Source organism: Anolis sagrei, chromosome 2, assembly GCF_037176765.1.
Source record: "Anolis sagrei isolate rAnoSag1 chromosome 2, rAnoSag1.mat, whole genome shotgun sequence".
Taxonomy (NCBI): domain Eukaryota; kingdom Metazoa; phylum Chordata; class Lepidosauria; order Squamata; family Dactyloidae; genus Anolis; species Anolis sagrei.
This window is the reverse complement of record NC_090022.1, coordinates 77,406,663-77,421,994: the sequence shown is the minus strand read 5'-3', so window position 1 is coordinate 77,421,994 and position 15,332 is coordinate 77,406,663. Positions and strand designations below refer to the sequence as shown.

Here is a 15,332-nt window from a genome sequence, read left to right as displayed (position 1 = left end):
GTAAAGTACAAGGTCACAAATTTGGGTCCTAGCTAGGGCCAACTATCTACAGAATTGTCTACTCAAAGGCACATAGCCAATGGTGAGAAACCAGGATATCCAAGGATGCTAAGAGTTACATATCAGGAGGACCACACTTGTCCACCTTGTATTAAGACTATTGCAGATTGATATTTTACCAACCTGTTATCTGCTCTGGGGGAAAGGCAGCCTTTACATTAATACCCACACAATTGCCATTTATTAAGTCTACTCCTGCCTAGACATAGAAAGGAGGGGGCTAAGCCATCCTCACACTCCCCAGGTAGCCTCTTTCTTTAAGAGGCCAATTTGTCATAAAACCCAAGCAACCCTTTCCAATACAGACACTGATTTTTATCTCAAAGAAATGAACCTTAATTTGTCTAAAAAATAAACACTAAAAGGCTAATTACAGTTCTAATAAATAAAAGAGCAGACATGTAAGTGGTTGTGCCTAATTAATTATTGCTAATTGACTGCACTAATACAGTGGATGAGACCTGCATCCAAAGCAGCAAACTGGAGGAAAGACTTGGTACTTCTGTGGTTAGGCCAGCATCATCAGTGGCAGCTAAGACCACACACTCGATGTAACTTGTTGGATTTAGGAACATTTCTCATATTGCTGGGAAATAACTGATTTCCTACATGTACATGGGAGTCAAGGCCAGGCTTCAGGTTCCTCTAAAAAGAAGCTCTCTCATTGATATTCTGCACAAACAGATGACCTCATGCCTTTCTGCTCCCATCCTGAGTGTCTTCACTCAGGACTGGGGCACATATGAATATGTACATCTTTCATTTGCCAAATAAACTCACAAAGGTTTCCAGTTGGAATGTACCTGTTCCAAAGGGTCTACTAAAGGGTCTACCATGTCTACTAAAAATGTATTCCATTAGAAAGGGTGCTACACTGAAAACCACTCTCACTACAATTCCTGTAAATTAAAGCATATAAGTGGGAACCTGTATGTATGGGCTCTACTGAGATCAAGCACGGACTGGTTCTATGAAATGATAACAAAAGTACAAAATCCTAGAATCATTGCAAAGACTAATTTCGCTTCAACAGAACACACAAGTTTTTAAAAAGTATCACCCAAAAGACCAATTGCTTGATAAATTGTGTGCACTCTGAACTGCATTACCAATCAAACCAAAAGCCAGATATTATGTGAATAAGAAGCTCAATATAAATTCTAAACACTGTCCCCAGTGGTCTCTAAACAGTGCTTACACCCAGTGAAAAAAAATGAAATAATGACTGCCACTTTTTATCCTTCCTACTTTTCGACTGTTAAGCAGGCCATCCTCTCCTAAGTCCCCATGAGCAGTATTGCCTACAGCAATCCTCTGAGACCTTGGGGTTTTTCATCAGTAAAACTAATACATCTGAGATTTATATGATGAATCTCCGATATAGATAAAGCAAAGCAGGTAAGGTGAGTGGCTAGGCCCCTGGCACATATATATGGTGAGGGCATACATAACAAAAGAACAAACAACAAAAACAAACAATAGCAAGAAAGTATTGTCCAACCTCTTATTCCCCCAGCATACATGAGACCTACGTGCAATTTTTCTTTTTGCTGCAAACTTCGCTCTATCCAGCTTCTGCTTTGTTCTCTTCTTCTGCAGGCTGTGTTCCTCTTTTGACTCTTGCTGCAGGAGAAGAAATATGATAAATACATAAAACTACTGGAGGAACTACCCTTTGCTGCCCTCCCCCACCCGCCCCTTCATCCAAATCTCCAAGACCAGGAGAGGAGAAAAATAAAAGAAGAAAAAACTGGCACAAAGGCAGGCTCCTCAATTGGTGAGAAATGTGACTTTCAGACAAGAATAAAAGAGCACTCTGTAGCTATTAAAAGAGCGGTGTGATAACTATAATGAACAGCAAGAGATGTGGGCAAAAGTGTAAACAGACGAGCAAAAAAGGACAAAAGACTTCACATCAGTCACTTCCATGCAGTCTATCCTCCGCATAAGGTTTTTAACAGAAAGTTGTTTTGCTTTTACATTCAAAATGTTATGAACACAGGAAAGGAAAGGAAAGCCTGATTAGACCAAACAACAGGCATTTCTAATAGGGCAGGGAGTTTCCTTTGCCCAGTGGTAAAGTTTCATCTAGAAAAGTTCCTTCGACAAGGAGAAGGTGTCCTTGGTTAAGCCAAAATCTTCCCAAAATATACATGACTATATCTGAGACACTCACTACGAAGCAAGCCTCCCTATGATGCATCGTGTTTCAGTCTAGTGACTCCATTTACTTTGGGGGGGGAGAAATCACATCTATCAAAACAGCTATCATGCTGTAGCCTCCCTGAACTGTCAAGCAAGTATATTCTTAAGAGTCAACAGCATGCACATTTGTCAGGGACAGTTAAGGTCTAAAGGATGTAACGGTGGAAACAGAATTGCCAGCCACATCCTTGTGAAAAAAGCGAAGAAATTGAACAAGGCAGACATGGGGCTCATTTTAATGGGTGAAAAGTATAGAATGGAAACTGAACAAAGGAGAAAAGTGGACAGATTACTGTAGTCAGGTATACACATCCAGCATATGTGCAGGCTTGGACTAAATTCAGAAAAACAAAGATAGATGATGAGGTGCTGCTAGGAAAAGATGTACAAAACAACCCACAGGGAGCTGACATTATACACAAAAGAAAGAGAGCCTTAGCCAGCCACTCGGATCAAAAAAGGGAAAGTGCTCAGTGCAAGAACAGAACAACAAAGCACAGGCCCGGTTAACAATACTGACAAGGACACAAATGGGGAAAATACATGAAAACATCAAAAAGTGCATCGGACAATCAATAAGTTCAAGAATTAATGGAGAATTTGCATGAACAGATTGGGAATGGGCAAGATAAATATAGGCCAATAACAAGAAGTAAATGTGGCAATCCTACAGGTTTGGGGGATTTTTTGGGGGTGGGGGGTTAGTTTTCTTCTCTTGTCAGTTAATTTCCTTAGCAGGTAGAAGATACATATTTTGTGTACCTATTCTACACAAAATATAGCAGAAGCACAACTGGCACAGAGAGCTTCTTATTCCCTTTTTTCCAGCCAGGAATAGAAAAATTTGCTACTGTGTATCAGGCTGCCCCCAAACCTCAAATATCAATAAGAATATTGATTTACTCCAAAATCATGGCCTCTTGAGCCAGCATGAATTATATGAAGGGGATGAAACTACTATAAACTGGGTATGCTTGTGGCTAAAAATAACTGCACTCAGTGGGTAATAATGAATTAATTGATACAGAAAAAGAGGTAGCAACTACAATTCTGCAACATTCAGCACTGGGGCCAGCGCCATTAGCTTCATAATAACTGTCAGAGAAAAATTACCAAAAGGTTAGTGATGCTAATCGGTTGTAGCAGAAACAGCAAAGCACATGAAAAGCTAACAAATCTATCATAGCACAAACTCTTGAAGACTTCGAGATATGAACTGAAAACTTGATTTAGTGAAAGTCACCCCATGACCCTTCCTGACACATCAATAGAGGAATGGATAAGGGGAATGGTTATTATAGGGGCTTTTTTTGTTCTCATTTGTCAACAAATGATTACAAAGGTTTTCTCCCAACCTGATTACAAATGCTAAAACAGTATATTGCATAAAATGTTTTCTATGCAAAAATCTATTTTGCACAAATAATCATTTGAAGAATTTTTTTTCATAGTTTTTTCAGAAAACAAAATCTTATAATCAATCATTTTCTTGATGGTGATTTTTGGTAAGTCAGCACACTCTCTCATCAAGGCAAGAAAATGTGTGAGGATTCTTTAAATCCCTGACTGGCACTGAACACATCTGGCACAGAACACATCTCTACAGCAAAGTAAGCTTTTCAGAATACTTAGAACTGGCAGTGACAAGATCTTTGGCTGAAACTTTGCGAAATTGTGGGAGAAGGTATTGGAACCTGAACTCCAAGGCTTTCTGGATCAGTCAGAATAACTAGATCTATTTTCATCTGGCCCTATTCCTGTAGTGATAAATCCACTTTGTGGGCAACCCACACTGCAAATTGTGTTATTTGCTCTGGTTTTTGACATAGTCAGGTGTATACTTTGGCATTTATTTATGTCAAAGTATACACCTGGATTATGTCTCTAGGAAAGAACTTGGTGGTCCTGGTTGTGCCCGAGAACATACACTGGAAAAGCAGAAGGAGGAGAGGTGATACTAAAAGCACAACATGAACTAAACACACTAGATCAAAGAATAACATGGCTACAATATTGGCAAATTAAAGAAAGATTCAAAAAGGATAAGGAAATAGGGTTTAACCTGGAGAAAAACTTCTGGGACAAAATAATGGAATCAGCAGGAAAATTGATAACGAAAATTTATAGAAAATTACTGGAATGGGAATTAGAGTCAAAAAAAGGTGAAGCATATATGAGGAGATGGAATGAAAACCTAGGAAGAACAATCAGAAAGGAAGAATGGGAGGAGGCTTGGAGGAGAAGACTAAAATACTGTTATGCGACAGACTTAAAAGAGAATTAGGCAAAGATCGCGTACAGATGGTACATGATGCCAAAGAAACTGGGGAAGACCTATAAAAACATGACCACAAAGTGCTGGAAATGTGGGGAAACAGAAGGGTCGTTCCACATGTGGTGGTCGTGTCCAAAAGCGAAAAGATACTGGAAGGAAGTACAAAAAGAAGTACAAAAGATACTGAAGATCAACATACCCTGGAGACCAGAGATATTCCTACTAGGAATGCAGGACTTAGAAATCGACCAAAACTCGGACAAACTGATGTTTCTGATGATGACAGCAGCCAGAATCTGCTATGCGCGAAAATGGAAACAGGATGAAATCCCGGATGAGGACGAACGCTTAACGAAGATACTAGAAATTAAAAACATGGATCGACTTACCTCTCTTATATTAAGGAACAAAGGTATCAATAGAAAAGAAACAAACTGGGAGAAGGTGTCAGAATACTTTAAAGAAAGAAACAAGAAGATCCTGACAAACTAACAAGACAAAAACCACTAAGAACGAAATCTAAGGAAAAGAGAGGGAGAAATGAATAGATATGAAACGGAAGGAGATGAAAGAGGAAAGGAGGAAGAGGAAAAGAAGAGACCCTTAAGATGATACCAGGAAGTCACAAGCTTTTAATCTTTTTCTTAATTCCCCCCCCCATCACTACCCCAAAGTTCCCCCCCTTTTTTTTCTGTCCCCTCACCACCTTTCCCACCGCTCCCTCTCCTATCAATCCCTGACTACCCCTCCCAAATCCCTTTTTGCTTTTAACCTCTTGTGAAAAACTCAATAAAGATTATTCAAAAAAAAGAAAAGAAAAGAAAAGCAGCACTAAGAGAGTCATGTTTGGCCCCTTGGATTTTGTCTGCAGTGTATTCCTAGATTAAGCCATCGGCATAGACATCCAGACTTTGGTGGTAGCTAGGAGTGAATTTATATAGTGAATGCGAATTGTGCCAATTCTGCCTGTTCTTGAAGATGTCTGATTTGGCTACATTGAAACAAGACACAGATGCATCTCACTTGGATTACAGTACTACAATGTGCTCCATGTGGAGCTGCATTTGCAAATTGTTCAGGAGCTTCAACAGATCCAAAATGCTGTAGCCAGGCTGCTAACTGGAGACAGTTACAGGAAGAATTTCCTTGACACTATAACATCATAGGTTACTGGTCCATTCATGCTCAATTCAGTGTGCTAACTGCAGCTTAGAAAGCCCTATACAGAATTATGTTTTGTATTTTATTCCTTTGTCACATTGTGATCTAAGGTGGCAGTCTTCGTATATCTGCAATATTACCTTTGGTAGTGCTCCATGCATGTTTTCTTTTTAGTTTTAAATTATAGTATTATATTAAGGTTTGAATTACGTATTATATTCTTATTCATTTGCTATTCATATTTGCTGTAATATAATTCTCACTCCTAATTGATAATACCTTCTTTAATATCCTTTTGTCTATGCTTTTGTGATGACCGTCTATAGTTTATACATCTGTGGCTGAGACCCTTCCTTTTTTGTACTTGATTGCAGCTCCCCATATAAGTCTGCCTGAGTTTTGAAAGCTTTGGGAAAGGTTGCTCTCATGGACATATTTGATGAGGACATGAGAAAGGGCTTTCCCAGAGGATACTCTGGCCTATACTCACCCTAGGGAGGCTAGGTTTATGCAGTCTTTGTCCTTCTGCCAGCAATAAAGACCATTTCTTTATGTCAAGGTGGGATTTTGGTAACAGAGAGCTGAGGAAGAAAGCTTTTCCAAGGAATGTTCTATTCTTTACTGATGTACTTTTAAACTTTCAATTCAGTGATGGTTTTAATATTAAATACATTTAAGAGCACATTAATGTAGCTTTTTATTTGAGTTTCAGCTGTATATATCCTTGAATTTTCTGGGCACATGAATTAAGATAACATCCTGTCTTCTTGATATTTCTTTTACCATTTCAAGTGTTCTACCAATAAAGAGGGTGGGGCTGCATAGAAACAGAGATAGATCAACACTGATCTGTGAAAACTACACAAGGATTCCAGTGACTACATGGATTTCTGAATGTAAACCCTTCTTCAAAGAAAGGGGTATGCTGATTGTGTGCAGAGTTATTGTATAAAGACAGGCAATCATTCCCCAACACACAACAAACTGCTTGCATATGACTGCAAAATAGCAATCATAAAGGGGGGAAAATGAAACTAGGCTACAATCTTTCACACGGCCACCCTTTCTGCTTAACACTTGCTACCCCTTTGCATGCCAACATTTAATTTCGCCTCCCAAACCTCGCACAATAAATTATACTTTCGCAAACCAAGTCTAATTGTGCAATTTTCTGCCTATATTTGCTAATTGCTTCTGGGCCCTTTGGAATGCTATTCTGATATGGTGCAGGCTTGCAGCTCCTCCCAATTTATCGTCTTCTGTGCATTTCATAAGTGTGCAAATTCCAGTCATTAACACAGATGTTAAACAACCTTGACACCAGGTCCTTCCACTCTGTGCTGTGATTTAGAACTAGATTCACTGTTGTTTTCTACTATCCTTTCTGCTAGGAATATACCTACCCAAACAAGTGCATGGAACTGTATTATTTACTTCCCCAAATCTCATTTTCCTGGACTGTTTTTCAAATCACCAGGAAAAGCAAACGATTAAATATGGCAATTGTTTTTTTATCACTCTCAATCTTCCCACATGAAGAGACTATTTCATTTTTTCTTTGCAATACTTAATTCATTTTATTTTCTTCAGAAGTGGGAACCATGGCGACTTTAATAAACCTTAGCACATGAGTAAGGAATAGCTGGTCCTCCACATATTCTTGATTGGAAGTCTCAAATTCATTTACATTGGTTATAACAACTGAAGCTGTTTAAAGTTGTACAGGAAAATATATGAAAGGTTCTTCACACCAAGCCCATCAGCTAAGACTTAAAGCACTAACAGAAACCAGTGAACACTGTTTCAAAGTGTTTGATCCCTATCACATATCAAGCCAAAATATTGTCTTTCAAATATTGGTCCTGCTCTAAATTTACCATTTATATGCCAAATGCTCCATCCTACTGAATATATAGAATATGGGTCTCAACAAGCCTTCAATTAAGCATCGCATAAGTTACAGAATAGCCTCTTGAACTCTCCCACCCAGTCTGCTAGTTGACCCTGTTTATAGTTTGCTTGTAATATCTTCACATCCTCACAAGCTTCAACCCTACCCCTAAAAATAGAAATATTTTTTCAAAACTCTTCAGGAATAAAAAGAACTGCTACATATTCATAAAATGAGAAGAAAAAGACCATACAGACCACCTCAAGGAAGAAATAACTTTCACCAGCAAAAAAAGCCCTTGGTGATGGTAGTGGTAGTGGCAAAGACCACAAGGAAAAAGATGACATCTTCTGATATGACTCATCGGAAAGAAACTTTTTATAGCCTTACTACTCCACCATTCCAAACTGTGTGTTTCTGTCCTTTATTTCTTAGAATCACAGAGTTGGAAGAAACCACTAGGGCCATCCAGTCCAACCACCTGCTGTGCAAGAACACACAATTCCTTGTAGGGAACAGGAACACCTGCTCCAGGGCCGACAAGGACCTCTCTGACAAGGAATCTACCTTGTACAGCTCTAACCCAAGGGTGCCCCCACCTCAAATTGCTCTTACTACAAAGGTAGTATTTATTTCTACTGTTCAATCAAAATCTCAAATTAAATCAAAATCAAAATCTCCCTTTAAAGTATTTATGGAGGAGTTTTAAGATGTAGTAGCCTTAGACATTCTTTTAATGGGCATTATGCATTACCTGCCTCAATCCACAAGAAATCACAGAATCAAGGAAAGGTGGGTAAGAAATAATAATGTAGTAATAATGAAATCATGTGGGCTCTGCCTTCTACAGGTGGTGGCAGGGGTGAAGATATCAGGGCTGCTGAGGAAGAGTGCTTTGGATACCCTCAGGCAGACAGAAAGCTGTCACGCTGCTTTGCTGTGTGCCCACCCTTGCCCCAGGCACAGAAGCTCAGGTTCTGGTTGAATCTGCAGAGGATCTTCCATGGAGCAAAGGGAAAGGAGGGGGCCTATAGTTCTACCCTTTGACGAGTAGGGGCCTTCAAATCCTGTCCTGATGCTTCTGTCCTCAAGGAGGCTGAGCTGCAAGGAACTACAGACAAGACTGGAGGAGGTCTGGGTTCCCATTGGGCGGGAGGAACAGAAGCCTTCCAAGTGCACTTGAGAGAGAAAATGAAAGCAAACCCAAAGGTCTCAGGTCCAGCCCCAGGCAAATTCCCCCATCCATTAAAAACTTTCTCAGGTAACATATGTCCCTCCACTTAAGACATATGTGGGTGGGTGTGTCATAATCACTCATGTCATGCAACTATGACACTCCTGGTGCAGGCACATAGCATATGGACAAAAGGGGCTCAGGGACAAATGGGACAGGAAACTGGGAGGTGACATGAGCTGGCCTTAAAGATCAATTGCTCTGATATGTGAGTAAGAGCAGGCATCAGAGGATTTCTGTGATTTATGACATAGTAATAATAATAATAATAATAATAATAATAATAATAATAATGATGACTTTATTCTTATATCCCACCACCATCTCCCCGAAAGGGCTTGGGGCGGCTTACAGACAACACAAAGTGCCTAAAAACAAACATAAAAGTGAACACAATATAAAATACAATAAAATAAAACACATGCACATATAAAAACATCAATCCAGACTCAATCAAGCTGCGATCCTCTAGCCATGGCGGTAAATTACTGGCACCATGGTTGGGCTGTAAACATTGGAATAAAGTAAGTGCCAGCTGCAGTAATGGAAAGAGGGCATGGGACAAAGTGCAGGATGTGCAAATGGAGCTGCTCTAGCAGAGGCATCATATGCTCTCTATAACTGTCTCTTATTAGTAGCCTGGCTGCAGATCTCTGGACTAATTGCAGTTTCTGAGCTGTCTTCAAAGTCAGCCCCAAATGGAGTGCATTACAATAATCCAATCTTGATGTAACTAGGGCATGGACCACTGTGGCCAAGTCCAGCTTCTTGAGGTACGGTTGCAGCTGGAGCACAAGCTTTAACTGTGTGAAGGCCCTCTACAGCCCACATACATATATATATGGGCTGTAGAGCATGACTCGTTCGTGTATTTTGAACAAAAACATGTTTAGTATCTTCCATTCTTGTTTGCTGTTTGTAAAAAAAATGGTGTAATTTTTATTATATTATATGAAGAAGAAAAAACATACAATCTTCAAAATTGAACAGTGAAAATACACATATTATTTCTCCTGTCCCACCTCCCCTTCCCACCTGTGAACCACTACCCATGACTTCTAATACCATACCATATGGTACTAGTATCTACCAAAACTCTATCCTTATCAATACATTAATAAATTATTCAGCTCTTATGAGTCTTGGAGTATTTTTTTTCAAGAAAAGGCTAACTCTACAGCAACACAGCGAATGCAAAGGACCATTACAGGGGGTGGGGAGAGAGGCTGGAAAGCCTCTCTGGGCATTTGGCTGGTCACTTCTTTCCTCTGCAAACATCTCTGAATTATGATAAATCTGGAGTGGCGGAAGCTCCTTCCTTGGAAGCTTTTAAACAGAGACTGGATGGCCATCTCTCAAAGGTACTCAATTATGCTTTTCCTGCAAGGCAGGAGGGGATTAGAGTCCATGTGGTCTCTTCCAACTGTATTATTCTATTATTCTATTATTCTAACTGCAGTGCAAGCATGTGACTCTAGATCTTCATTTTTATTATGCAGAATCACTTCCCTCAGGCTCAATACAGCAGCTTTCAAATTCCCTCAAACTAGTCTACATTTGGTCAGCTAAGCTTCCCTTACTCTGTGTTACTGGTAATAGTTTTGCCAACCTTCTCGTCTTTACTCCTACTGTTTTCAGACATTCTCTTGGTGATACCTTAGGGTTGAGTCTTCAGACTACAGAGAAATATCACTGCAGCTCCTGCAAGTTGCAGTGTGTGAAAACTGTACACAGTGCATATAAGTACCTGTAGAAAGCTGCAGGTTGAACGTGTAAAAATTTCAGCAAAGAAAATAATTTTGTTTTGTCAGATCTGTCACTCTTATGCCTAAAACACTGTTCAACAACTGGGCAGTAGACATGTGGTGACAAAAGGTTAAACAACCCATGTTCTATGTCAAGGAAATTCTGGACTTTTGATAACCTTTCACATGCATATACACATTCTGCCCCCTCTCTTTCAGGCAATTCATTCAAATCAGATTATTTGGAGCTATTTATACCAATAGAAATCAGGGTTTTGTTGACGGGCTGCCGGGCTGGCTGAAGAATCTGAACTGCTCCCTCCTTTTCCTCACTTTCCATGATAGAGAATGACATGGGCAAGAGGCAAATTTAGGGACATATATAAGTTACAGAAGACTATAAATAACCATATTTCTCATTTCATGGGTTGTACATCACCCTTTCCCATATCACAAACTCCCAGAAATGTTTGCTTCTATATTATTTGCAAAGCAAAATGGGGTATAAGGTACCATAACATAACTAAATTTAACTAGACACTTTCAGCTAGCTACCTTAGTCCAAACATGAAATTATTTAGATGTTCCTCATTCAGGTGTTAGAAGATTCTAACACTTTAAATAGCCAAATGGCTGTAGTGAATGAATCCCAAATATTCTAGATGACATTATTGGAAATTCCATAACCTATTGGAAATAAGTGCACCATAACCTTACTGAAAAGGTAAAAATGATGCCATATCTGTTTGGCAAATGTGAATCTCAATGAACATGTAGAGACCACCTTTTGAAAACCACTAGTCAACAAAAGCATAACCTTATTAGAAGTCAACTCTTTGAACAAGTGATATTCACAAGCATTAATGTCATGGCACACAGGTAACTCAACTGTTACAAAAATATATTGGTTAGCAGAGGATGGTTGTTTCTTCGAAGTTGAAGTTGCCCATCTATTCTCCCTTAAAAATCTCTTAGTTGAAATATGCACTCAGAGATAAAAACAAAGTCTTCTTTGAAAGATAACACATCTTGTTTACTCATAAACAACTTGTACTAATTCACCACACAGGCACATTTCTTATCAGAGTTCAGTTAGAAAAGATGTAGTTTCTTCTCATGCATCCACCTCCACTGAGGTCTGATACAAACTGTAACAAAATGGAGTCCTGTGTCTGAAGTCCCTCCCACACCAAAGACGTACAACCAAACTGGCAAACCAAAATGTACATACAATATAGGTTAACAATTATACACATTTACAAACAGTTAGGGGAGGCTTGGAAGGTTGCTATTTCCAACAGACATTTTTAAGACTACCCTTTTCCTCCTAGCACAGCACTTTAACTGTGATTCATAGATTCAAACCACTAGCATATAATCTTGTCACTATCTACATAAAAACTGACCATCTCTATATAGTGGAGGTAGCATGTCACTATTTTGCTATTTATTAGGAACAATGTGCACTGTTCATTCCTGTAAGAAGAGGGCTTTATCTTGTTTGTTTTCCAGTTCAAGGCCTACATGAGAACTCCTGCACCCCAGTAGTATAGCAGAAGAGTAAAAATGGCTCTACCTAATAAGCACCTGGAACAACTGTGCGCCCATACACCACACACTTGCAGTTGCTGTATTACTGGGAGTGAAAAAACACGTTATCTCAATGAAAAAATATTGCTGTTTCAACATTGGGAAATGCGGTGTTAGAAAGATGTGGTAACTCTCCACTGTGAGCAACCATTTGTTGTGGGGAAAAATATAATCTCATTAGACCAAATGTATGATTTGCTCTATCCCAACAGTTATAGTCCAGGGAGATTTTGTACTCAATCCAATTAATGTTCTGGCCTAAACACGCGGCCAAACATTTCAGTGACCAAAAATTTAAAAGCATGTTTATGTAATAAAATTAGGAAACGAAAAATACCATTTAATTAGGTCTCAGATCTGCTCATGGGAAGTTCACATTTCTAGTGGGAGCAAACCCCTTAATCCAGAAGCACTCTGCATCTATGCTGGCAAGAATGGCCTTGAGAGACCTTCACTGAATGCAGAGAGGAAAAGAAATCAACAAAGGCAGTGGGGCTGCTCTAATCTGACCCAACCTTTTAATAATGCTCATTCGCCTACGAGAATATCAGCTACTCAAGGGACCATTCAACCAACTGTCTTTTTAATAAGACTGCTAGTCCAAAAATAATCTTAATCAATTAAATATTGCCAACACTGCTACAAGGTCATTCCTAATGCAAAACTTACAAGAAAGACTAATAGTTATGCTCGATTTGATCTGTGTGCTGTACATCTCTGCTCACAGTAAGGATAAAGTCTTCCTTTCTTTTCTCTAGGTTAAACCTTTTAAAATACCACAGTCAGAAGTAATCTACATTGCTTTCTACACATTTAATTTATGCTTACAAGCAATTCCAGCATAAGCTTTGTCCAAACACCACAGAAAGAGATTAGTCCTTAAACCGCAACGCATTTTAATAATGCAAAAGGAATGGATTCTTTCCCTACTTTTTTGCTAGGTAATTGGGTTGATTTCTTATAACCTAACCTTATGACACAGTGCCTGGAAAATAATCCCCACTGAAATCACTTTAAATATCATCTTCACATCAAAGCCAATTACACACACATTGAAAAATCTAGATGCGCACAATATTAATGCATACAAGCACTGAAATGTGCAAGAAAATAATGGGAAAGCATGGAATAATAATAACAACAACAATAACAATAACAAATGTGCAAGAAAATAATGGGAAAGCATGGAAGAATAATAATAACAACAACAACAACAATAACAATAACAACAACAACAACAACAACAATAACAATTACCCCGCCTCCATCTCCCCGAAGCAACTCGGGGCGGCTTACATGGGGACAAGCCCGAATTCAACATGGTTAAAATATAACACAACAATATTAATGGAAAACAGTGTGGCAGGAGAATACTGTTTGATTTAATCTGAAAACAAAATTATCTGAAAAATGAAATTTGGATACGTAGGATTAAAGAAAAGAGTAGCCTCTATGGTCAGCCAAACACACTACAGAAAATTAAATCAAATGTATTGTAGTATTTAAGTTGTAATCAACATAAGGGTTGAAGAAAAACTACACACTAAGGACTGAACTGAAGCATACATTTAAAGGGCGGTGAGAAGGGTGGGGTATAAATACAGGAAATAAAAAATATATAAATTCAAATTTGAAGGCAACAGGAGAACACAGAGGTCATAGAATCATAGAACCTCGGAGTTGGAAGAGACCGCATGGGCCATCTAGTCCAACACCCTGCCAGGAAGTTATAGTCTTGTTTCAGGTTGAAAGTCAGTCTCTTATCTTTGAAGCTATAGTTTTTATTTTATTTTATTGTTTATGGACTGATCTGTATTTTCAATCCAGCAAAAGAAGTCATCGGAGGTTATTTACTTGGGGTGGGGGGGTGGGGGCTAAAAAAAGTATTTTCAAGGCAAACCTAGAAAAAAATTGTTAAGTTCAGCTTGGTAGGGAGTTTGGCTGCAGCATCAAGTCAAGTGCAGAAGAATGCCTGGCAGGAGTAAAACTGACACAGGGTGCCTCTGAACATTACCATGGGAAGAACAGGTGTAAATACAGAGTGTGTGCTGCATAATGGCCTACCCAACTGGAGTTTATTAAAGAGAGGCAGACTGCACTTATGAAATATATCGGATGTTTCATAAACTGAGGCGAAGGGAAGCAGCAGGGAGAGGAAGAAAAAAGTGAGATCGCAGCAAGCTGGCAGGATAAAACAGAAATATCGTACAGCAATCCAAACCCACCCACACGCATCATGCAGCATTAGCTTTTCTCTGCTACAGACGTGCCATAAAGATCCATCTGGGAGTCTCTGGAATGGTTAACACCTGTCAAGTTACTACAGCCAATAACAAAACAGTCCATTTGTGAACTCCTTGATAAGAGTGGAGTGCTGAAGGGAAGACTAGATTGATTTGTCTAGGAAAGCAGTAACAAGAAACACAAAACAGCAACGTAACAACATATAATTTTTAATCAGATTATTGTTTACTCGGTGGCCAGTGTAATTCAAGTAATCTGCCTTGACCATATTAAGACATTTGGTATTTTTCCCACCTCACCTTCTCATATGCAAATTAGGAGAATATGGACTGCACGCTTCAATTATATAGCTCACAGCTTGTTATGCTGATAATGGATTCCCTACGGGGACTCATAGTCTTTACAGCCCCAAGGGTAGCATCTGGAATCAGCAAGGAGGGGAATCGCTCATCTAAGCAAACACACAAACACACAGAAGAGCGGGAGCAGGCTCTTCTATACACTCAAGTATAAATCTAGGAATTCAGTCAAAAAGTCAGCTCCCCAAAAAACCTGGGTGGACTCATCCATGGGTCAATGTGAGTACTTTACTTTAGCTCTTATCAAAAAAATTAATCATACTTTTCTCTGAGTAAAGTGGAGAACAGAAAGGTTTGATCTGGGCAAGCCTAAAAGAATCCCTCTTCTCTCTCCGTCACAACGCTACTCGTGGCCTTTCTGAATGCCTGGATAGGGAAATGGCTGTGGCAGCCAGAGGCAGCTAGACCCTAAAGCAGGATTGGTTCTTTCCCCCTCCGTGGAATGACCCTCAACTTATCCATGGATCATATCAAAATCTATGATTTTGGTCCCAAAACCTGCCCTTCACTTATACATGAGGTCAACTTACACATATCTATATAAATAAAAATGTAAAGGTCTGTTTGT

The 15,332-nt window shown here is 39.2% G+C and overlaps 1 protein-coding gene across 4 annotated transcripts in view; it reads right to left on the bottom strand.

Annotated features, from left to right (window-relative positions):
• Positions 1–15,332, bottom strand: part of UIMC1 (ubiquitin interaction motif containing 1) — a 93,236-nt gene that overhangs the window by 49,088 nt on the left and 28,816 nt on the right. For all 4 annotated transcript variants that reach the window (XR_009630787.2, XM_060765619.2, XM_060765620.2 and 1 more), the window contains exon 3: positions 1,593–1,683. Coding sequence is in view for 3 of the 4 variants with exons in the window: in XM_060765619.2 (XP_060621602.2) it covers positions 1,593–1,683 (91 nt within the window). In the remaining variant the exon portion in view is untranslated. The remainder of the gene's footprint in view (positions 1–1,592; positions 1,684–15,332) is intronic.